The 25,720-nt window shown below is 37.2% G+C and overlaps 1 protein-coding gene across 1 annotated transcript in view; it reads left to right on the forward strand.

Moving 5' to 3' along the window:
• Nucleotides 1-23,396, forward strand: part of SLC25A12 (solute carrier family 25 member 12) — a 45,307-nt gene extending 21,911 nt beyond the window's left edge. Inside the window, exons 7-18 of the mRNA XM_054636174.2 lie at nucleotides 96-234; nucleotides 1,436-1,529; nucleotides 2,094-2,178; nucleotides 5,449-5,533; nucleotides 5,996-6,154; nucleotides 9,332-9,384; nucleotides 9,581-9,661; nucleotides 18,010-18,150; nucleotides 19,482-19,620; nucleotides 21,841-21,999; nucleotides 22,179-22,269; nucleotides 22,790-23,396. Of these exons, the coding sequence (XP_054492149.1) occupies nucleotides 96-234; nucleotides 1,436-1,529; nucleotides 2,094-2,178; nucleotides 5,449-5,533; nucleotides 5,996-6,154; nucleotides 9,332-9,384; nucleotides 9,581-9,661; nucleotides 18,010-18,150; nucleotides 19,482-19,620; nucleotides 21,841-21,999; nucleotides 22,179-22,269; nucleotides 22,790-22,979 (1,416 nt within the window). The 3' untranslated portion in view covers nucleotides 22,980-23,396. The remainder of the gene's footprint in view (nucleotides 1-95; nucleotides 235-1,435; nucleotides 1,530-2,093; nucleotides 2,179-5,448; nucleotides 5,534-5,995; nucleotides 6,155-9,331; nucleotides 9,385-9,580; nucleotides 9,662-18,009; nucleotides 18,151-19,481; nucleotides 19,621-21,840; nucleotides 22,000-22,178; nucleotides 22,270-22,789) is intronic.
• Nucleotides 23,397-25,720: the final 2,324 nt, after the last annotated feature.

Raw genomic sequence — 25,720 nt, forward strand, 5'->3', positions numbered from 1 at the left:
ATTCTTTCATAATTTGCTCAAATGAGTGTTTCTGTGATTGTAATAAGATGTAAATGTGCTTAAGGCGTTTAACTGTTTTCATTTAATTTTTAAAGGTAGCTGGTGGAACTGTATCACATCAGGTCAGCTTCTCCTTTTTCAATGCATTTAATGCCCTTTTGAATAACATGGATCTTGTTAGGAAGATATACAGTAATATAGCAGGTACAAGAAGAGATGTTGAGGTCACAAAAGGTAAGATACATTTCCTACAGTTTATTAATTTTTTCATTCTGCCCATTTTGTAATTGGTGATGGACATGGGTTAAGGTGAGTCAGAAGTCAGTTTATGGCCACTGGGAAAGTGTTTTTTTTAGCTGTGGGTGATTTTCATCCTCACAGATTAGTAAGTATTTTCAGTTAGCTCATTAAAGAGAAGATTCTGGCAGGAGTTATTGTTTGAATGAGTAACTGCGAGTCAGTATGACACTGAGGATTTTACAGCTCCTTGAAAGAGATGCATTGTTGCTTAGAGATAGGAAGTTACTGGGGAATGTGGTGGAGTGGGTTAAGTTTGAAAATCTGAGTGGTTTTATATGTAGATGATGCCAGTTAGTATTTAACAAATCCCTGTGCATGTGAAAGGTTGCTGTATTTCAGTCTTGTCACAGACATAAGCAGAGTGCTTTTGAAGTCATTTTATGGCAGATTTTATCACCAGTTTTACTACCTGAATGGATAGGACCAGCCAAACCACTGTGTGATAAAAAGCATGCCAAATTTTCTTCTTTGTTTAGCATATATTCATATGCTCTGCATATTTTTCCCTAAAGAAAAACATAAAAGGGCTGTTCTCATCCTCCAAATTGTCCTAACAAATTGCCTAGCAATGTGTTTTGGTACAGATGCATAAGTACATCTTGCTTGGATTTGTACAGAGAAAAAAAGGCTGCTGTGTTTTCTCTGCTCAGACTTGTTAACTGCAACTTGCCAATTATGTCATAAACATATTGTATAATTTGGCCAGATGAATATCTAAGCTTGGAGTCCCTCAGAGCTATGAGAGGAAGAACTCTGGACAGGATGGGAGTAGATGAGTCAGTTGCCCTTAAAGCTGTGAATAATGGACCACTTTTCTGTTATATTCTGTTTTGCAGAAGTTCAGAAGCAAGAATCACAAATTGTAGGTGTTGTTTTATTAAGCTTGCTAATTTGAGGATTTTTGTTATCTTTGGTGAATATTTACCATAAGTCAGAGTTGTGGAGTCAGACATGGTGTGTCTTGGGAAGGCCTGTTTTAGGATAGATGTTCTGAAGATACCCTTTCCCTTTGCATTATGGATCTTGCTTCTTGGTGATAGACTTCATTTTTTTTTAAAAGTTATTTGAAAGGATTCAAAGAAGAGATTTGACAAATAATACAAATGTTGTATTTCTCTTTCCCTTTTAAATCCAGAGGAATTTACACACTCTGCAATCCACTTTGGACAAATTACACCACTGGAAATAGATATTCTCTACCAACTTACAGACTTATACAGTGTTACTGGGTAACATTATCATGAATTTTATCATTTTGCAATCATGATTTTTGTTTTTTCTGTGTGACCTCTTACTTTTGTCCTAGTTTTAAAGGGTTTTGTGTTTGTTACCGTAATTTGTTCAATGTAAACTGATTTTGTTGTGTCCATGGGTTTTGTAAGTGAATTGTGCATGTCAAGCACAATTATTAATTGTTGTATTATAGGTATACATATGAAGTAGAAAAATACAATATTCCCAAAAGGCTACAAAATGCACTGGTTGATGTTTTGCATGGATCTTTAATGCATGCAAAATCTTACACAGAAATAGCTAGAAATGGTATCTTTTGTGTATTATATTCCTTATTACTAGTACTGAAGAACTTCAGTTGCTTCTGAATAATCCATGTTCCCTTCATCTCCAAGCATTCTTTAATGCAGTGTAGCAGACTTCTTAGGTCTGCATTCAGATATGACAAGTGTCTTTTTTTAAACTCAGATGTAGTTTGTGGGGTGTGGCCAGGAATACTGTACTTAATAAGTTTGATGCCTTATCTGACCATAATTTGCTTTTCTCTGCCTTGTGTAAAGGCGCTTAACTTTGGCAGATATTGAGAGAATAGCACCACTGGCTGAAGGTGCATTGCCTTATAACCTGGCGGAGCTCCAGAGGCAGGTGGGTAGAAGAAAAAAAAAATTGAAATTGAGTGAATGTTAGCATATACTTGCAAATGAAAAATAAGAGTAATGCACTTTAAACAGATTCCTGCCAAGTGGAGCATGCTGTGTGTATTGCTGTAAGAAATGGGGCAGGCTGTTAGATACTGTATGTGACTAGACAAGGTATGAGATGTCAGCATGGCCTGTTTAGATATGAGCATGTATGGATACTTGGATTCCTTACCATGAATACATTTGTTCACTCCTGAGAAGCCTTTTCACAGGGCACAGCCCTCCATGAACTTCTCCAGTGTGAGTGCTTCCTGTGGAGCCCAGTTGTTTACAAACTGCTGCAGTGTGTCCCTCCCACGTGGTGCAGTCTTTCAGGAATTTTACATTCCCATGGGCCCTCCATGCAGTTGCAGCCTCCTTGGGATGCATCCCCCTGTTCCTGTGTGGGGTCCTAGAGGCTCTGCAGGGGAACCTCTACTGCAGTGCCAAGAGCACCTCCTCCTGCTTATTCACTGACCTTTGTACCAGCAGAATTGTTTCTCTCATGTGTTCTCTCTCCTCTTACCAGCTGCCATTGCACAGGGTTTGTTCCCCCTTCTTAAATACATTATCCCAGAGGTGCTGCCACTGCCACTGATGGACTTGGCCTTGGCCACTGGTGCTGTTGGCTCTGTCAGACATGAGGGAAGCTTCTGGCAGCTTCTCACAAAGCCATCCTTGTATCCCCCACCCCCAGCTGTGCCACACAATCTCAATACAGGTAGTAAAAAATATGAATATTAAACGTAAAGCTTATAAATGTGTTCTTCATACTCACCTCTTTGAGTGGACAAAATACTGACTTACTTCACTTCCCAGAACTACCTTTGTAGCTTGGCACCCTTTCAAAATGAGCTCACTAATAAGATTCCCTCATCACTAGAACAGAATATACTCTTTTCACACTCTTGAAGTAGTACATTATATTTTCATCTTATTCTACATTGTGTGTTAAAACCAGACACCAGAAAGCAAAATAATTTCATTTTATTTAGTTTGTGAGGAACAGTCTTTTATTAGACCTTAAGTGAACAGTAAATTAAGTGTATTGACAAAATGAAAGATATCAGTTCATGAAGAGCAAATATCATCTCAGTGTGGTCCAGCTGTCCCTGGGAAATGCAACCAATTCTGTAATCAGTTTTATATGATTTAAAAATCCCTTTGTAAAGAAAAATCTAAATTTTTACATAAAATCACTCTGTATAGATTTGGTAGAAATGAAAATTAGCCTGCTTTCAACCATGTTTACTTTATTGTCAATTTTTTTCATTGTGTAAGATTTTTTTAAAGCTTAGCAGCTGAATATCCTATGGGGATGACAGCTACAGTAATTTTCTCTTTATAAATATTCATGATTTGAAAGCTATAGCATTAATTACATTCATTTACATATCCATCTGAACACACAAGTAAACTGAAAACTTTGTGAACACTTATTTAATAATATAAAAGTGACATTTCCTTCAGAAAGTATTTGATTTTTAACATTCAGTGATGCATTCACTAAGATTAATGTCTAAATGGAATGATTGGATTTTGATGAGAACCGTGTGAAGCTTCGCACAAAAAGAATAATCTTAAACCAGCTGAAAGGCAGCAGGTGTGCTAAGCTAGGAGAAAATTTCAGTGGAATGAAGAAATAGTTCTGCTTCTAAGGCTTTTTTGGGGTAGGTTGCATGTGTCTTTTATTTACATGAATCAAAAGAAATGTATCTGAATTTTATAATTTATTTTCGTTGTTATTTTCGTTTTATTATCCTTTGGGGTTTTTTTTTTAATAGGAAAGCATAGTGGTTTTACAATAATGAGGATATTCTTTGGATTTATTGCTTCTATTGCTTATAAAGGCAGTACATTTGATTTATGCTTTTTTTATGCTGGTCTGCATGTGCAGTGTGTAATTTTAGTGCTACCTAGAATTTCTCTATTCTTCTCTGTTAAGCTATATTGTGGGGGAGGAGAGTGCCTTGTGAAGGGAAGTGGTTTTAGCTGTACCTTTTTATTCTGTGGAAAAAGGGTATCAAATATAATCCATGGTTTTTTACAGGTAATGATCTCATCCTGACCTCATGGGCTGCTGTCCTGTGTTGTGTGTATACCGTGTCACACCTTTGCAGTGTGGGCAGGGTTTTGCACATTAGTGTAACACCAGCCCTGAGCAGTGTGTGCTGAGGCAGGTGCTGACATTCTGTGGTGCTCCAGTGAGCTGAGCTACCTTGGCTGGGTAGCCATGGACAGGGAGCTGAGAAGTGTGTGTGTGGTAATCTTTGTGAAATTCCTAATATCCATCTGAGTTTTGGACATTCCAGCTATCCTGGTAGAAGCACATCTGCTAACAGTACAGGGTGCTTTTAGGAAAAACAGATTTGTGTTTGGAAAGTGGACTTTAGTATCTGCTTTGCTATGGAATTTAACAGTTAATATCTTGGCCACTTAGCCCAGACAAGTTATACTGTATAATATCAATTTCTCTCTAATTGTCTTATTTGTGTTTGGATGAAACCTTGGCCCATCTTACATATTTTATCGTGCAAGTTTGTGAACATGTCTTGTTAATCAGTTCAGTTTACCTTGTTTCTAATAGCCATTTAATAACATAATTATGAGTCTCCGCAGATATTTTCTGTGCAGACTGTATTATTTAGAATACTTAACACATTTATAATAGTGTATGTAATTGAAAGGATTAAGGTCAGCATTGCTCTGTAAATTAGCAACTGCATGGAAAAGTCTTCTGTTTTGAAGACATGAAATCTCATATTTGTGCTATGTGTTAATGGAATGTAATCTTAAACTATGTCCTGTGCTGGTAGAGCCTGTCTGTGAGATATTCTGTGAATTCCTTTTGAAATACTGAATTTTATTTGAGTCAAAAGGGGGTTCCATGCCTTACAAATTCAAAGGCAACAGAAAAGAAAATAGCAAAGTTGTTTAGAGTTGTTTCTGTCTTCTTTTTCTTGAGCATCATTGTTCTGGTTATACTGGAATACTGGTTTGGCACAACTAGGAATATGTAAGGAATATTTTTTAGAAGAAGTATTTGGAAAATGTGCTTCATCCATTAGGCACAATAGACATTATCTAGTAATTGCTTTTTCTTCTTCCTCCTGAACATAAAGCTACTAATTTTTATCAGATTCTTTCTGTACCATTGTAAAAATAATTCACAGATGCCTTTGTTTTCCTGTGCAGATTTTCAAGCTTTTTTTAAATTTCTTTTTCCCTCACACAGCAATCTTTTGGAGAATTAGGCAGACCTATTTGGCTCCAGATAGCTGAGTCAGCTTACAGGTTCACTTTAGGCTCAATTGCTGGAGGTGAGTAATATTCTGCTTTCTGTTTCCAAGCTTGGGGTACTTTAACACTGTTTTGCCAGACTACTTGATCTCATGTAAGCTGGATGTCTTGGTTATACATGTGTAAAATTGGATGTTGGAACTAATTTGGTTGTGTTATTCCCTTTCTTTCCTTTTCGCTTGGATTCTAGAACCCCTCCAGAGTCCTTTGAAACTATGTTAGTAACAAGTTTCCTTAGTGGTAATTCAGAAAGGTGTTCTTCATTCTGCACACCTTGTTTTATGTAACAGTGTCATTCATTCTCCTTGAGACTCTTTTCCTAGACCTTCATTATTGTTCTTTCTTACCTCCAACATACCAGAGGTCTTACCAGCTTATATATTCTTTGTGCTTAAATAAATGCTGTAGAAAATCATCACAATAATTACATACTACACCAGCAATGATGTTGCAGAAATAATGCTCTGGATGCTTTCTTGCAGCTGTTGGTGCTACTGCAGTGTATCCCATAGACCTGGTGAAAACTCGTATGCAGAATCAGCGCTCCACAGGTTCAGTCGTAGGAGAGTTGATGTATAAAAACAGCTTTGACTGCTTTAAAAAGGTTTTGCGTTTTGAAGGCTTTTTTGGTCTTTACAGAGGTAAGTGAATTAAAATTTAAAAAAAAATATATAAAGTCAGTAATTTTCTGTCACCCTTTTTTTATTTTAATATCTCAACAGCTGGTTTCCTAAGGGAAAATCAGAATACTTGATATCATGTCTAATTTTGCGTTCATTTCTGAGCTCAGTATTTTTCTTCCATTGCACACTCTTCATCATAAACAATTGCTGGGGAAAACTGGGTTTTTTCTTCTTGTTGTTAGTGATTTGCTCCTTGCTGCTTAAGTAACTTGAAGACCTAATTTTTGGGGTAAGTGTTGAGGATATAATTGTAATCTCACAAACTGTGGATTGCAACTTTTGGCTGTGGTCAGACATCAGGAGCAAATTATCATCTGAGGAATAAAGATTGGTTTTGCAACAAATATTTTTTTTAAGAGGCAAAGGACAGTAACCTGAAAATGTATCTGTAAAGTGGATGCAAGACCTTGTGCCTCATACTTTTGGAGGCAGTCGGACTTGTTTTATAATTTTATCTTGTGAACAGAAGTTGCATTCTGCTGTTGAATTATGTTGCCCTGTTTTACTTCAAAATATCATCAGTGAAACTCAGAAAATTGTCATTTTGAAAAAGAATAAAACTCCAAGATACAGGTTAAGAATTCAGCTTTTTATCAATTAGGCTGAGTTTTAATCACTTGGGTAAAGTGACTTACACACAGGGTACATGCTTGCCAGCCTTCTGAATAGATACTTAGTTGAATTCACTACTTTTAATTCTAATGTTCCATAACTTTATGAAGTCCACAGTTTTCATGGGGATCAGCAACGTATTTATTAATTGGCACACCTGCTTCTTTAGCTGCAGCAAACTCACGTGATGGCTACAGCATTTTGTTCTGCTTTGTGATGTGCTCTGGCAGTAAAGACACTGGGCAGTGTCCTTTATGGACAGTATCTAAGAAGTTTTTACATGTGAAAGAGCTAAAATGGCTAAAGAGTGTTTTGTGGTCTTTCAGGATTTTGCTCTGCAAGTAAGTAACTAAGGGAAGGAATATGTTGGTGCAAAGTTAATGAAATAGCTGTAGTCTGTGTGAATTATGTCTTACTGGTAAATTGTTTTCTTTTTTGGATGTTAAATCTTTCCTAAAAGGAAATACTTGAGTTACATCTATGAGACTGATTCTACAGTACTGTTTTCTTTCTCTTGCCCCACCCCCACTCTATTTTTTCACAGCAGCATTTAAAATAACTTGTTATTTTATTTTTGTGTCTGACCTTATTCAAGCACTTTGGAATCAAGGATGATTCCATTGATGAGTTAAAAGCAGTGTTTTACACTTGAAAAAAAATATTCTTCTTTGAAAGAATGTCAGTTTGCTAAAGTTTTTAATAGCCTGTTTAATATTTGTTTTTAAGATTGTTTAGGATAAGAAGTTCATGTAGTTGTTTTGACACTGTTACAGTTAATGGTCAGCGTGATGCTAAGATTTGGACTCAGAGATTTAGGTGGTCTGTTGGAAGTATGTTAAACTAGACAGCAGAAACACCTACAGAGTTTACTGTGGATCTGTTACTGGGTTCTTGTATTCCTGAGCTGGATTATCCTAATTGCATTGTAATACCACAATACATCTATACCATAATATAATGGTACAATGTAGTTGTTTCCTCTATTTCAAAAAACAGAACTGAACACAAACTGGAAATGTTATCATTCTAAATAAAAACTTAGATTTTTGGTCAAGAAAATAAAGACACTTATGAGTCTTGGCATCCAGCTTCAGAATTAATAAAGTTTCTTCTCAGGTCCCTACTAGCCCATGCTGTGTCCCAGGTTCTCTGGCACACCAAATGTGTGTGCCCAGTGAGTTCAACTACATAAGAAAAGGAAGTAGGGGGATTGCCTTGCAGTGTTTTGTCTGGTGGTTTTGGCTTTTTTAAGTATAGGCACTGCAGAACTGGATTGTCTTTTCATGGTAGATTGGAAATTCAGGCTGGGAGGGCACCATTTCTTTTTGTTACTGTCAACCTTTCTTTGTGTTTAATAGCTACCTTTCCTCAGCATAGTAAGTCTGTAAATGGCACAGAAAGTACTGTGTTGGAAGAACACACTACACTGTGTGTATTAACTGCTGCACTTTCTATTAAGGCACCTTTGTTCTGAACTTCCTTTTAAGGAAGTAGCAAAAAAATTCTGCAGAATGAGAACTTCTGGGAATTTTGACTTTTTAGCTATGATTTCTCTGTACTTAACAAATAGTGGAAAGTGGCATTGGTGCAGTTTTGTTGCTGTGGGGTTTTTTTGTTAGTTAACTGGCAGACACTTTTGACAAAATGATATTCCATAACTATGGAATAACATTAGGAAGTGACCATATCCAATAAAAATAACTTTCTTTTAAGTTTTATGATCTACACCTATGCCAAAACGACCGCGGAGAAGATGGGTTTAAAAATAACAGATGCTGTTATGATGTGTTATGTTTGGAAGTTAAGACTGCCATCTACTGATTTTTTTCTTAAACCTATTAGTTCCTAGAAAAGTGCATGTGCGTTTTTTAAATGACAGTTCACTTTCATAGTAGCTATTTTCCAGGAGCAAGAGCCTTGCCAAAATCAGTTTCTGTCCACTGATCCCTCCTCTTAGTAAGATTAAAAAATGCTCATTAGTTAAAGGGTTTAAAGAAGTTCATGCTTCCATGTTGAACTGAAAAAGAGAAAATCTTCTTACCCATAGTTGACTCAAGTCTTCAGAAAACCCAGGTTAGTGAGTCAAGTAGAAGTGAGTTGATAATTTATCATAGTCATGTGTCTATCTCACAATTACTATCCCATTTTAAAAAGTGATTGGAAACTTTATGGGAAAATTATGCTAAGGGGCTAAAAAAGTCAAACAAACTTTTCTGTAGTAGACATATCCAAGGTTTATGTTTGATCCTTAAACTTTTTTCCTTCTGTACAGTAATAACATCAGGCTTGACTTAGTTGAGGAAGGCAGATCTGGTCACACATTTCATTTTAATATTCAACAGAAATTGTAATATACAATTATACTGGTATGATATGCAGTGCTCTAGCAGCATCCCATACTTAAATGCCATCCACCTCAAAGGATAGTCCCTGTGCAGAAAGGCATTTCTGTACAGCACTGATAAAATACTATTTTCTCTATTAGGAAGATAATGTTGCCTTATGATGTCTTTGTTTCTATAGGCTTGTTACCACAGCTGATAGGTGTTGCTCCAGAAAAGGCTATTAAGCTAACTGTACGTATCTTTTTTTTTTTCTTTCCTCCCTGGCATCCTTTTGTTTGTTAACATGCACAGGATTTATTTCCTAAAATGTGTGAGAGATGACCAGTTACAAGCATTCTAACATATATGGCTACAGATTTACTTGATATATATTAATAAGGAAGAAGAATAACTTAAAATAGTGTGTAATATATTGTATCTTTATTAGGTTAATGACTTTGTCAGAGACAAATTTACCAAGAAAGATGGTTCCATTCCGTTGCCTGCAGAGATCCTTGCTGGAGGATGTGTAAGTATCTGTCCTGTATTCCTAGGAAAAATTGATTCTCAGTGTCCAGAATAGTTGGAATGACAGTTAATGGGTGTGCTTTGTCAATTTGAGCAGGAGTGCTCTTTTTTTCTCCCAGTCAAAAGAACTAAAAAAAGTACTGTTTCTGTTTGGAAAGCTTAGCATACTTCTGAATTAAGTTCTCTTAGAAAGTTGTGCTTAAGCAACTTGTTTTGGCCCAGTTTATAACTTTCAGTTTCAGCAGTGGTTTTATGCACAAAGTCTGAAGAAGAGGGTGTCCTGTTCTCTCTTTCCATGTGTTCTGCTGGGTTGCCATTCATCATGAGTTTGGGAAGATACAGGTGCTCCTTGAGAATGGATTATAGGCATGAATAAATTTCCTTCAGTGGAGGGATGGAGATGTCTAGGATGGTTTAAGGAAATCTAATTCTTGCTGAAGATTTTAAGAAGGAAAAGAAATACACTCTTCAACTTGCTGTATGTGAAATTTTTACTGTTGTGAAAAGATGGAAAAAATGAACAATATAGCCTTACCTTTCATGTAACATGTATAAGTGAATTGTCTGTTTAAATAACTTCGTATAAAATGCAGCTATGTTACTCCAGATGCTAATTACATCCCTCATCCAAATACAGTTAAAAAACAAACCATGTTTTTGTTGAAATTGAGGGCTGTAATTCAGTGGATGTTTTAGCAATCCGTAAGTGGTTTGAGTTGATATTGATGCTGGATTTCTTTTGGTTTTGCACGTTGGCTAATTTCATTTGTGGGATTCCCCAACAGTTGTTAACCCTATAATATGTTTAGGGCTTGAGTTGGGTTTCTTTTGTAGCAGAGAACACTAATGACTTCCAGTTGAGTAGGCTGACAGGCTGGTATAAAACCTCCTTGGCTTACAACAAAACCTGGGGCAGAAAGGTTGTTGACCTCTGCAAACTTTTAATTCAAAGAAACAGCCCTGAAGGGAGGCTGCTTATAGTTCTGCCTGATTGAATTTGGCAGCCTGGTACATGCTTGAGTCTTCACCTGTCAGTGTACAAAGTTTATTTTCTGAGAAATGTGAGAAAGCAGCTCTAATGCGTAGCTAGCAGAAGAGTAACCTTTTTCTGGAAAGCTCAGTAACACAAAGCAAATACAGGTCATCTGTATAGAGAGTAGAATTCATTTGTGGTTGGGTTGTGCTTAAATTCATAATTAAAGTCAAACATCTGATAATTTTATTATTTTGTACTGAAGTATATAATACTACATTCAATCTATATTGAATGAGCCTTTTTCACTTGCTAGGTACTCCTGTTTCAAAATAATTTCATTGTCTTACTGTAGTGAACATGCAAAAATTGGGGAGAAATTGAGTTTCAGGTAAGCTTTCAGAGATTTAGGTGTTTTTTTGAAGATGACCAGATTTCTAGTCTGTCCATACACAACACCTTCTAGCTGACTGTCTGAGCTGGTATTTTCGTCTCCTTTTTCAAGGTAATATTAATCTCACTCAATCTGGGAGGATTTTAAACAAACTTATAGAACTGTTGGTCACAGTTTAGCAACCTGAGGAGTGTTTCTTTGAGCTTCCTTTGGATCATCTGATATCTTACCAGCTGAAGAATTTTTTGTCTCTGTGGCTGCTTAGTTCAATTTTAGCAATTCCACTTCTTCCTGGAAAAGCAGAAGCTTTGTTAGGAAGCCTGTAAGGTTAAGAGTCTGAAAGTATCAGTTGGCTCAAGCCAGGGCAATTAGACATTAGTCTCTCTTTTTTCATCCTGAGACCTTTTCATTCTCATTTTGACAGCTCTTTTCTGTGTTGACTTGCTTGGAAGTAATGTTGGTTGTCACACTTGTGTTGTTACTGTGTTCTTTTTTTCTAGAAAATATTATGGGATGCAACCAACAATTCCATCCAAGGAAGGGCCACAAGTAGGGGCACAAAAGGCTTTGTGTTTGGGTGATGCTACCTTTCATTTTTCCTTTATTCTCTTCCTTCTCTCTCTGTTAGTACAAAATGATAGGTTAATGTGGGAATGTTTGGATTTTATATATGCCAAAATTATTTTCAGCATTTAAATTTGGATAGCTCGGGGTTTTGTGGCTTTTTGTTACTGTTTGTTACTTAAAACACTTAAGTATTTTGCTAATAGTATACAATAAATATAGGCTAAAATAAACCCATACTTTTTTACCTTGTCATAATATCAGAAGAAATAGCATTATTCCCCCATGTAGTTCTCAGAGATGGACTTACTAGTGTCTCTGACCCTCACTGTGTTTAGTGTTGAACTATCTCCTCATTAACAGGAATAATGTTGAACTATCTCCTCATTAACAGGAATAATTTTGGATCATGTCTAGTATGGAACTGCTGGTGGATGAGCAAGATGAGCAAGGCATATTTTCAGCTATTTTACAGAGCTTACAGCAGAGACCTTTCATACTTTTAAAAGCCTTCCCTCTTGCAAGATATACAAAAGCACATTGTGCGTGCCACAGTCCTCAAACAGCAATCAAAAGAGTTCTTGTGAGGAAGTGGAGGCAGCTTGGGAAAGGTTCCTGCAGACATGGCAAATTCTCCTCTCTGGATGGCAGTGCTGTATCAAAGCTTATGTAAGGCGTTATAGTCGTCTAAGACCCACACACAAGGACAGGTGAAACCTTTGATATTAAGACAGTAGTGGTTCAGAGACCCTGTGTAGGCTGGCCAGTATCCTCAGCTCTGCAGTATCTGGAAGCAGTGCTGTACTGTCCAGCAAAGGGATGGCCCTCCTCCAGAAATGCTGATGCTGAGAGACTGAATCACTTTGGCCAAAATCTTACTGCTCAGGCTCCAATCATTCGCAGCTTCTGTCAGCTTGTGGAGTAAAGCAGTGCTGGCAGTAAGGAGAAACATTGTCATTCTCACAGCAGCTACCAAAGACTTCCTCCCAGGCAGTGCCTGTTCGTGTGGTCAGCTGCCTGTCTGTTGTCTTTCCTTCCTCCCTGCAGGGCAGGGACCTCCCGCAGGCAGCCCGTGCCCTATGCTCCTCTAAACCTTCCTGCTGCTGCTGGGCAATGTAAATGTCACTGGGAAGTGCAGGGTCTGCTCTGTCAGAGCCCAAATATTCCCAGCTGCTCTCAAGCTGTAGCTGTATTTGAAAACTGCAGAGCAGCTACGTCGGGCAGCTCAGTTACAGCAGTCAGGTCGTACCTGTCAATGAAAGGGCTCTTGTCCCTGATGGATGAAACTGATATCCCATCTTCCTACCTGCCTGAAGTATGCTGGTTTGTTAATCATTAACAGCACTATCCATATTTACACATGTTCAGGGCAAACAATTTCTTTCTCTACTATTACTGTAATTAATTGAATTACATTCTGTTGTAATTCAGTGATTAACCTGCATTCCTGAAGTTTTCAGCTCCCATTAGCTTTGAGTTGCAGGGAGACTGAGTGAGGCTTTGGCAATGCTTTTCTCTATCCCAACAGAGGCCTGGGAGGCAGAGAGCCCATGCCTGATATGGACAGTGCTTCCCAGAGGAGCTGACATGCATGGCCCATGTGAGTACATGGTGAAGGGCAAGGTGCTCTAGGGAGCTGCTTTTCCTCACTTGGGAAGCAGTGCTGAAGCAGACACCTAGTGCTGTGCAAATGATTCGTGGTTACTGTTACACTAGACAGAGATACTGTGAGTTTAGGCTGTAATTCCTATGAGTTATGTGGGAATAAATAGATTCTTCCCATGCTGTGCATGGTGCTTAACATTTTGAACGGATGAATTGTGTTTTATTAGAGAGATGTTTTGCTTTATGTTGTAGGAAGAAGGATTATTTGGGGTGCCAGGCAGAAAGGGTCTTGAGAACCTTTGGAGAAGTAGGCAATGCATCCGTTGATAATTAGAGTTTGGGACGTGTGTTTGTGTTTGCACATATGTACACAGAGAGATTCAAATTTACCACTGATTTTGAAGTTTTGATAAACATTGAATCTAAGATTCAGTCCAAATATTTTTGGTATACTTGTAAGAAATAATTTTCATACATATTTATGCATATATATGTATATACATACACACAAAAATGCATATAGGTGTATCAGGCAAATAGGAATGTGTCAAATATTTTGTTTGAAAAAAATAATGTTAAATGTTAATGGTTTTGTTTAACAAGAACAAAAATACAGAGTTACAGACTACTTTTCCTTCAAAACCCTGAAGATACGTTATTTCTTTTGTTATACTTTAAAAAAATAAGTTAGAAGCAGAATTAAACTTTACTACTTTATCTTGACTTCTATTGTGGACATTTAAAACCGGGGAGAAAATGATTGTTTAATGAAAGAGACATTAAGCTCACTCTAGGTTCATGAACCATGTCAGCTTTGCCTAGAGAAAGAAATGCAAGTTCTTTTGATGTTTTTAAACAAGACTGTTTCAAGTAACATCTTATATTAGCTGCTTCTTTGGGACATAGTTGTGGTCCAGGATGTGGTGGTTTCTAAAAGGAAGGAAGGAAGGGCTTGAAGTAGGCCTCTCCCCTTTGGAGCATATGCCTCTCGGGTGGAATTGGAAAGGGCAAGAGGTCTCATGTTGCAGGGTCATTTGTGTATTTCCTTCAGCCTTTGGCATGTCATGGGGCGTTTGCTGTGGGATCTCAAACTACATCTTTTCTCTCATAACCTTTGCTGTCAGATTTAGTTCCTTTATTTGCTCCTTGTAGAGTTATTTTACATGACATTAAGGTTAAGTAGAAGCTTTTATTACTGGTATTTTTGATGTGTATGAATAACCTCCATTCAGAAACAAATTTGTCAACCTTTTTTAAAGTGTCTGTTGCAATTTATGTGTGAAGCGAGGATTTATGAGAGAGCAATCTAGATTTACTGCACCATCTCCAAAAGCAATTCAGAGAGTGCAATGTATACCTCTGTGTGCATATACACTTGCACATGTATTTAACATACAGAGCTGACAGCTGAAGTAAGAGACTTTGAAAAAGAATGATGCTGATTGCTAATGATTTGCACAGGAGCGTGGAGGTTTGTACTGCAAACCTGCGTGCTTCCAGTTCATTTTTATTTGGAGATCCTTTGTGTCATTCTCCTCTGCATCCTTCTCTGCAGAGTGCTCTTCTCCTCCCCAAGGCAGCACTCTCCTCTGCCTCACACATCCTTTGTCACACCTTTTACTTAAATAGAAAACACAGACAAACTAAAAAACCACCCTTGCATTCATTCTTTAAAAAACACATGGTGAAAAAGGGAGTTTTCTTGTGTTACATGTTCTGTATTAAAGTCAAAGCTTGTCCTGCCTGTGCTTGTGATGTGTTGAGGGACCTAACTCATATGTGCCACTCCACTGAATGCAGTGCTCCTCTTTGTGTGAATCAAATCACTGCTGGGCAGAAAAGTTTGCCAAGCTCCAAGTAAAACAGCCAAAGTCAAGGCTTGGGTACAAGGACATACCGCTAATAGGGATTATTTAAGTGGATATCTAGGTAGTTACAGCTCTTTTGGAGAAAGCTGCCTGTTGGGAAGTCTGTCAGCACTGTAAATACTCAATGTTCAAAGTGTTGATGTAATTAAAGAGCTTTTTAATGGGGTTTCTACTGATAATATAAGTGTAGGTTTTTCCTTGTATTTTATTTTGCTTAATAACCTGACCACCAAATCATCTTCTAATACTGATGGAGTACATAATTCCATTTTTACTATATAGAATTTGTAACATTGTATTTCTAATTAATGTTGCTGCTAAATTATTAAAATGTGCTGTGTTCAGTGTATTTTGCTTTCTGTATCAAAAGAAGGCTATGGCTGATTTTAACAGAAAGGTAGGCACCTGTGCACCTAGGAGAAGAAAATGTTAATTACAGGAAGATTGAATTCAGGTTAGAAAATAGAAATATTTACAAATTGGCCTATTTGTGTTTCTGTGGTGAGTGTTGGGAAAATAAGAAGAGTTATTTTGGCTGCTCTGCAGGGTGTGCTAATTTTTAACATTAAAAATAAAAAATGGAATTTCACTTATACATGTAAACAAATAATACCTGTTTAATAGGTGGGTAGCTGGTATTTGTCTAGAAGGAGTGAATTTCTAGCTTAGTGTTGCAATCTAAAGTTACTTGAATTTTTTTGTGTGGTCCATTGTATTATGTAGCAAGAACACACTGCTTAACATTTTATCCACCAAAATTATTTTTTAAAAGATATAGGGAAATGGTAAACATTTGAAATTTATTTTATGCTTAATGCAATACAAACAAAAAAAATGGTTATCAGAATTTGCCAGATGCAAATTTTATCAATTTTATTTAGATTGGAAGTTTGCTTAGCAAGACAGCCATATCATCTTGCATGCATAGGTGTGTATGAACTGGAAAAGGTGAGATGAGAATTAAAGAGAGTCTAAAGAATGCCTTTGGCCATAGGAATGGTGTCAGATAACTGAGTAAACACAGTACAGTAAGTCCAAGGAACATAGAAAATGGGAATCACTTTGGCTTGTCTGGAAGTTCTTGTGGTCTTCCTGATGATTGCAACAAATGTCCACAAAAACATAGGCTTTGATTTGCTTTCAGAGAGGTGAAGAAGTGAGGGAATAAAATTAAGCTTAACTGTATAGACTCATTATTTGAGTGGGAAGTGGTAAAGACAGTAATTACTACAATGGAAATAATTAATCAAAAGCAGCAGTTGATCTCCTGCTATTTCAGTCAAGGTACTTCAGCAAAGCTGTTGCAGTGATGATTCTCAGTGTCAATATTGAGTGAAGTGATAAACAGGGTTTGCAGTAAAAGGCTGTCAGTCCTCAGCAAAGGCTCAGTGAAGTATGGGCTGCTTGGTCAGTGAAGGTGTTGATGCTTCTTGCCCCCAGCCCATAGATACTGCTGAAGTGCTGGGTCACTCTCAGTAAGAGCTGATCAGGGTTGCAATGCTTTTTTGTCTCTAGGCTAGAATAATTCAGATTGCCAGCTTCTAAACTGTGCATCAGGGCTAATCTCACATTTATTCTGCCTGCTGATGCAGAGAGGAAGATTGTGCTGTATGCAGAAAGGATTAGTGTTCATCAGTTGTCAATCAGTTAGCAGAGAACACCATGCAGGTTCTTCAGGAGATGCTGTATCAGACTAGTGACTTGACTTCACCACATCCCCGTATGCACAGCCCCCTCCCAACCCCCCAGCATCACAAAAAGGGCAGTTTAGAAGTGGTAAAAAGTTTTAACTGCAGATGTTCTGCCTCTGTTTACTTCACTAAAATTTGATGGGTTGGAGGAATCGATCAGAATTAAGAGGAGCTTTTATATTGTGCAAGGAATGCTTTCTAGAGTTGGCTGTATTCAAGTAGTTATATGCCACAATTTTTAAAGAACTGGGTTTAATATTTAAATTAAAAAAGGTGGCTTAGGAAGAGGGGAGCATAACAAGCTTAGTAAAATATAGCTGGATTGTGATGAACCACAAACTTCTTCAGAAGTAAATGGTAGTACCTACAGCAAACCCGGAAGAAATCTAAACACGTCATTCTAAAGAGGTTGAAAAACTCTGAAACTGAACTGTCAGATTGAATCTCTCTCAAACCTGGGACACAGTTCTTTGAAAGTCTTTGGCTAAAGTGCAGAGTCAGAAGCAGCTTTACAACACTACTGCTAGGAAGTTTGCAAGGCAGTCCTTCAACACTGCCGACAGAGTATTTCCTTCAAGTAAAATCTGTCATGCCCAGCTCAAAGATATGACTCCTGTTTCTATCTAGTATCATATTTTGAAATATTAGTCTTCCTATTTAAATTTCATATTTTGTTTCCACTTAGGACTATTACAGGCTGCTAAACAAAACTCCAAACACCTTTTCTAATAATTTAAAATTACACTATTAAATGCAAATTTACCTTTTAAACAGCATCACTTCTAAATGCAAATAGCATGTCTACACATTGGTGATGGATTATTATTGAATAAACATAAGGTCTTTAAGTGTATTTGATGCTCTAGTAGCACAAGTGTAATGATTATTTTAGTTTAGTATTTCCTGTAATATCTGATAGACTTTTAAACACAGCAGTGACTTCTAGAAAGTGATGTTGAGGAGAAAAGCAGAGACGAACTGAATTAATTCACCTCAGGGGGCTATAAAAATATATATGTAAAAATCTATTTTTTACATATATACATTTTTTCATGGGTTTTTACAAACCCATGATTTCTGATCCAGGTCTTTTGACTTCCAGACAGGTGCTTTATTAAATCTCTCTCATATATTTTTACATGAGAAAATCAGCCAATGCAGTGAGAAGTGAAGGCATTCATCACCTTGCAAAAGTCAATATGTCACCACATGCTCTAGCAATGCAATTTACTTTCTTTTTCTTTGGGTTTGCAGGCAGGAGGTTCCCAGGTCATCTTCACTAATCCTCTGGAGATTGTAAAGATTCGGTTGCAGGTAGCAGGAGAAATTACTACAGGACCCAGAGTCAGTGCCCTCTCTGTTATAAAAGATTTAGGCTTTCTTGGTCTTTATAAGGTATGTACTTCTGCTTTGAGTGCCTTCATCATTTTATGTTAAACTTCTATACTGTTGAAACAAAAACTATTAAAAACAAAGACATCTTTTGAATTTAAAACCAATCTCTTCCTGCAGGGCAGCCCCACAGTGGAAAACTGAAGAAAACTCACTTCTATATTAATGGCAGTGGGATACAAAAAAATACTCCCCCATTCTATCCTTTGGGCTTTTATGCCAAGCTACAGGGAGCCCTGTATTGCAGACCTGCTGGCTTCTGGCACTGCTCATTTCATTTGGTGGGGTTTTGTGAAAAGTTTCTTTAGCTTTCCCTGTGCGTTTTTTCTTACATTTATTTTGAATCTCTGTATCTCTATTGTTATCTTTGCAGCAGGATATTCTCTTTGTCTTAATAATTTGATGGCAGTGAAACAGTAGTGAAGTTTAGTAGGATTCAGATTTTTAAGAAGTTAAGTGGTGGGATTTGTCAATAAATTCCACTGAAAAAAGCCTGTTCTGTATGGTACTTCAGCAAAATGCTAGTCAACAGATTCCTTCCCTGCAGGTATACTTACTGCCATCATTACAGATCAGGTGTAATGGAGCAGAAGCTATTAGTTTCCTTAAACAAGGAAGAGTGTTTCTTCCTGTATCTTCTGCCAGTGCAAGGGGTAATACGTAAATTCAGCAGTTATATTAGCTGTGCACTTACAAAACATTGCTTTATGTGATTTGCCCATAGACCTGCAATAATACTATAAAAGTGTGCACATTTACTTTTAGAGCTGAAGATTTTGTTTTGAATTTGGTAGATGAGATTCGTGACCATTGTGTTTCCTTATTAAACAGTACCCAATTTGCTGTGGTTTTTTCTCTTTTTGCTAATCTTCCAGTGCAGCTTCTTTGGTGAGGTCTTATAGTGCTCACCGGTATTTTTAGTAGTGCTTTTGTGTTTGGTGGAATAAAGGCTGGCAGGGACTGCCTTACTGTTTCCCTAGTTGTCAGAAAGACATAAGGACTGATCTCTGTCACTTCTTTCATTGCCTTTGGAAACATAGTGTGTAAAAAGTATTTATCCTATGTACTGATGTCAGGATTGATGTAATGTATAAGTTACCAAAATTATACATGAACCTTGAATCTTCCTCATTCCAGACACTTAGTTTAGATATGCTTTATTCTTATTTTCAAGTTCTCTGTATCATCTATTTCCTGAGACATTTTATTTTCTGTGTTTTTTATGTAGTAGATCAAATGACTTCGTACTTTCAGGGCTCAGGCTGCTTGCTTGATATCAATTTTAGCCTTATTTACAGAATTTATTTACATTATGTCTCTTTTCTCTGTGTCAGGGTGCCAAAGCATGTTTCCTCAGAGACATTCCCTTTTCTGCAATCTACTTTCCGGTTTATGCTCATAGTAAAATGATGTTTGCTGATGAAAGTGGCCATGTGGGAGGGCTTAATCTCCTTGCAGCTGGAGCCATTGCAGGTAATTTTGCAGAATGTTTCCTAAAAGTAATTTTCTTTTCTTTTAGTGAGTAATATTTAATATTCATTCAGTAGCCCCATATAAAGGAAGGGTACTGTACCATTGTATCTGATTTAATCTAAATTTGATCACTGTTACCCTTAGTGGGAGGCGATGTAATTTTGATGAGAGCTAATTACATTTGCATAATGTGGATAAACAGCGTAATGCAGCTCAGCAACTTGTAGTCAAATTTGATCTGTCTGTCTCAATGGGGTTTACTTGTTACTGAGCTCTCAGAGTTGAAGGCTAATTTGAATCTTTGATGAACATAAAATGAGAGATCGTAAGAGCTAAGAAGAAAATGACTTACCGAGGTTTGGATTGTGGAGTAACTGAAAAGAAACTTTGTTGTAATATAATTGCTGAAAATAGGGCATTAGTTTGTCAAGAAGCTAAAGTACCGTACTCTGAAATTTAAAATATTTCACAGCATCTCAAACAAGTTTAGTATAAAGACAATATGCAGCTGTGATAAAAAGTTTTTACTAAAGTCAAGGAGTATAAAAATAGTAAATGTAGGAACTATAGTGGTAGATATTTAAACATACAGATAGAGATGGCCAGATTCTGCACTGCCAAGAATGAGCTCAGCAGATGAAAACCAGGTATCTGCACACAGCCTTGCAACTGTGAATGATTCAGTGTCAGAATCTGCAGTTCAGAAACACCACTGGGCTGAGCAAGACCCTTTGCTACTTGTTACAGTTGTAAGGAATCACTATGTAGATATTTACACCAATTGTGAGTGCCTGTGTGTGAATAGCAGTTTCCCACATTGGACTTGACATATAAGCTTGGGTGCACCTTCTCTGTGCCAGAGGGAAGGGACACCACCTAAGGAATATCTAACAGATTTGTAGCCCTGTTCATTCTTTAGTATTACAGAGCTGCCAGAAATGGAAAATTATTTAGCTTATATACATACAATACTCATATATATTATTAATTTGTATCTCCTGTAAGACTTTTTATACTGCAAGCTTCACAGTTTCCCTTTGTTTCATTAGTGTTTCTGTGTTGCTCATACGAAGGAATGAACCCTATTAAAACTGTATGTAAATTTCATAGGCCTAGTTTTATAGCATGTATAGGAATTTGCCTCTCTGAATTGCAAATTTCACATTCTCAATTGCTCACTCAGTCCCGGTTACACGTGCACAGCAGGCAAGAATACAGTCTGAAGGGATCTGCCTGTCAGGAAAATCTGCATATGATTGCTGTCTGTGTATGCTTGCAGGCTTAACTGCAGTGCTTCTGTTTTCGTTTAAAACCTCCTGGATTGGTCAGTGACACTTCACAGTTTATCATCACCTATGCAATCAGTTACTTGTTAACATTTTTAATTCAGTGTTAACCAGTTGTTAAAGTTTAACAGAAGTCAAAATTAATTTCATTATTTTAAGTCAGAAGATGGTTCCTCTTTTTAGGGAGTTTAAGTTTTTATAGTATTTAGAAGTATTCAGAAATATCTCAGATAACACAGTTATATACTGTGGAGTACATTTCTGAAAACTTTCTCCTTTCCTTTGACTAGAAAGCCGAGAGTGGTGCCTTGGAAGTGGAGATTTGTTCTTCCATCACTGTTGGCTAATACCATGCTGTTGGTACTAAGCAGACTTGTAAAACACCTTCATTGTCCTCAGTCTTTTTATGGCTTGCCTACTGAAGTAAGCAGCATCTATTCTCCTACAGAACAGTCCAACCAGCAGTTTAGACATATTTCTATAGAATAGAGGCTTTAAGCAGTAGTTTTTCTCATCAACACCTTTAACAAATGGAGGCATAGGATTCAATTTCCAAATCAATCACCTATGTAATTTGCAAAATACGTTGTAGAGTATAAACAAATACAATAAATTTTTCCACAACTAATTTTTATACATATATAGCCAATTTTATCTTGTTTCAAACTACTGCTACAGCCAGACCACTAGAAGATGCTGAGAATGGGTTTTGATAGTTTATTTCCTTTACTACCAGTTTCAGCCTTTAAATTTAGAAGAATGATTATCTCAGGCACAACAGTTTATATAAACATCAAGAGTAAGAACCTGCATTTTTTTGTAATGTCTAGCCCTTGTAAAAAATATGAAAGTTTGCACTTGTGTTTTTCACTTGGAAGTGTTTCATCTTTTACGAGATCCTTTGTGCAAATTAAATGTGGTTTTCTTCTAAAAGGTGTGCCTGCTGCTTCTTTGGTAACCCCTGCTGATGTCATCAAGACAAGACTGCAAGTGGCAGCTCGCGCTGGTCAGACAACATACAGTGGAGTTATTGACTGCTTCAGAAAGATTCTAAGGGAAGAAGGCCCTTCAGCGTTGTGGAAGGGAGCTGGAGGTGAGAAAAAAAATTATTAAGGCTGACCCCAAATCTGTAAATTAGCACTTGCTTTGTTAAGGACTCAAATCAGAGCAGTATTTACAAGGTCTGATTGTGGAAAACATAATACCTTGTTAAAAATGTTTAGCTTCTCTCCTGAGGAATTATTTAACACTATGATTTGTAATGTCTAACAGCTCGGGTGTTCAGATCTTCACCCCAGTTTGGTGTTACTTTGGTCACTTACGAGCTTCTGCAGAGATGGTTGTATGTTGACTTTGGAGGCCAGTAAGTCAAATATTTGCTATTTACCTTGCACAAAACAACTGCCAAACGCAAAGAAGAAAACCCAAACGTTTTCATGCACATGACCCATTAAAACTTGTTGACTTTGAGCACCTGTACTTAAAATTGCAGCATGTAAAAAATTGCCCCATCCTTATATAATTGAGGGAAACTTGCATGCCACTTCTAACAGATGAGGAGATAAAGAGCCATATAATATTTATTTCAGTACACTAACTCTTATTTCCATTGTAGCAAGATAGTTTTGTCCATTTTCCTTGTGACACTGGAAGCTAAAAGAATTTACAAAAGTATCCATAAAAATGTAACTTCAATTTTGGTTTGGATTTTAAATTAAGTAGTGGTCTGACCTCATTCACCTCACCATAGGAGTAATTAATCAAGGTCAGCTTTAACAGTCTTCCATATTCAGACAAAAGCCTTAAGCCTGAATAAGTTTGTTTGAAGTCCTTTCTTATGAGATCTAGACTAACAAAATGACCTTTTTTCTTTGTTTAAACAGCAAACCCGCTGGATCAGAATCTACCCCAAAAACACGAATTTCAGATCTTCCTCCTGTTAACCCTGCACATATAGGAGGATACAGACTTGCTACAGCTACATTTGCTGGTATAGAAAATAAATTTGGTTTATATCTTCCAAAGTTTCGAGCTCCTGTCACCACCTCAGCTCAAGCACACGGTAGCAGCTGAGTCCTGAAAAGATGTTTCAAATGAACAAAGTGATGCAGTGGGAAGAATTCACAAGAGTACTGCTGTATTATTTTCCAGTCAGCTGCATGTGTTCTAGCTGAACTGAGCTTGCAAATCTAATTGCTCCTTTCAAATATTCATACATACCTGCATTTATTTATTTACACACAAGGAACTGATTGAAGCTGTGGTTCTCTGCCTTGTTTTAACCAGTGGCATGAAGCTGTAGCCTAGACTTTGCCTTGCACAGCTTGCATTTAATGTTACTGTACATATTGTACATCTTTGTACAGAGACATCAGGGCATCTATACACGTACATTTATATAATGGGTATAGCAGTTCAAAATAGTTTGAAATGTACAGATGTTTTGAAGGTGTTTTGTTAACAATCGTGACAATAAAATGTTTAAAAACGCTTGCGTCACTTTGCCTCTTTGCATTTACAGGAAGTTGTCTGGTATGATTGTGTTTCCCTCCACAGAGGAAATGTGAAGATCAGATGCACCCATTTAATGATTGGACAGGACAGGACAGAGCTCTGCAGGAATGCCCTTCACTGCTAGTTACAGCAAAGGAATTAAAGTGCAGTGTGCTGGCTTGTAAGTGTTAGAGAACACGGTAATTAGATGAGCACATGCAATGTTTTATTTTGCAGCACTACTTTGTGACAAGGAATTCTCTCAAAATACATGGCAATACTAAATGTGTAATAGATATTACTTCTATGGTAGCATATTCAAAACACAATGAGAGATTTGCCAGTTACTGGCACACTCAAGAATTTTTACAGGGTTTATTACTCAGAGTGCCTTTTTTTCCTGAATAGAAAACTTGTTACAAAAAATTGAAAGTATTCTCTTTATTTCTAGATTTTTTTACCGTGAGATTAGGTTATTCTGTGGGGGGGGAAAACCCTACTTACTTTTGTATTATTTTTATATGCAAAACTCATTGTTTATATTTACAGGTAAGTGGAAGTAAAAGGAGAAGAGAAAGTGAAAGGCTGAACTATTTCTGGCTTAGTGTCCACCAAAAGTTTCCCTGGTATAATACTGAAATGCAAAAATGTCAGAGGAAATAGGGGAGTTGAGATTTCTGTTGTTGTGCAGGAAAATTAATCACACTGTACTTGCAGCCTGAGATGAGATGGGTGGTTACCAGCCTTGCTTACTGAAGTTTTACATGTTTCTTACAGGGTTAAGCATTCTGGAATAGAGCATATCCAAAGGGTATAAACTGATTTCAGGTTCTGTTTTTTTACTTCGGTGACAGCAGGCCCATCAGGGATTAAGTGAGTTTATGAAGAAATGGCTTATTAAGAACTGAACACTACACAGACCAGCCTTTCTCCAGCTCTAGCCTCTAAGGAAGCTAAAAATTATTTTGGTGCTGAATAATATTTAGTGAGCCAGAGGTTACAGTACACTGACCTTAGAAGTCTGATCACTATTCTGTAATATGAATATAGATAACCCCATTAGAAGGCTTCTTCCTTTATTTGTTGTGTTGTGTTTAAGGAATTTTTTGTTCTGTACTGTTTTCTGGATAGAGACAGGCAGCTGGGAACTCTCTCCTGTAGCTATGAATTCTGTCTTGGGCTTTTCTAAATAGAGACAAAAATGGTCAGGACCCACTGCATTTAATCTTAGTCACAGCTTTGTTGGCTGCCTTGAGCAAGGCCTTAGGAGACCTGACAATGCACAACAGTATTTGTATTTCTTGCAGCTCCAAAACTGGACAGTTTGACTCCCAGAATCCTCATTTACAGCATCTAGCATCACTTTTGGTCTTAACGTTGCAGGTATGGCTTTTGCATTTTTAATCTGTACTCAGCTCTTCTGTGAGGGAGGACCACAAGCAGGAATAAAGATAGAGTAGTATTAAATTTAATAATTGAGAATTATTAGAAGGTTGAAACTACACAAAACTAATGCCATGTGATCTCCATCTATGTGAAAGAAAGCCTTATCTACTGGATGTCTGAAAATAAAAATGGGAGGGAAACATATTATTCAATGAAAAGTAATCTTGAAAAAACCCCACAAGAAAAACCAACCAAAAACCCAAGCATCCCCTCCCTTCAAAACCATCAAACCAAGAGAATTTCTATCAAGAGTTCTTCTGCCCAGAGGTACAAACCATCTCATGATGTGCCTGTTCTTACACAGTTCACATGCTTCTCAGCTGAACAGAGCTGCTCTTGCAGGGTTGAGGAGAGCACAGAGGATAAATGTCTGCACACTGAGCAGCATGGCTGTGTTGGAAAGGGAGGGACACACACTCTTGAAATGCTAACACCAATGGAAGCCTAAACATATTTCACTTCCAGACCCACCAAAAAAAGAAAACTTTCTGAAGAAAGAATTGCTGTTACTGCTGTGTCTCCACAAGCTGCTCATAATAACAGAACTAAGAGAAGGAGAAAAAGAAAAAAAAAAAACCAAACCAAAACCCAAAACTAAACAGAAAAGTTAAACAATGAAGAAACAATGACAATACTCCTGGACATGAAACTGATTGAGGAATATTTTTCAATTTCCTATTTTTAAGCATATAAAACCAGCTCTTCTGGCAAAACAATAAGCTTGTAACAGATTAAGAACTAATGTAGAGTCCTAAATTAAAGAATACAAAACTGATTTAGTGCCTAATGAGTAAAACTCACAGTATTTATTAAAAAAAAACAACCCAAAAGAAACAGCCCCCCTGCAACCCATCATGATAGAAAAGTTCATAATG

Source organism: Agelaius phoeniceus, chromosome 7 (assembly GCF_051311805.1).
Source record: "Agelaius phoeniceus isolate bAgePho1 chromosome 7, bAgePho1.hap1, whole genome shotgun sequence".
Taxonomy (NCBI): Eukaryota; Metazoa; Chordata; class Aves; order Passeriformes; family Icteridae; genus Agelaius; species Agelaius phoeniceus.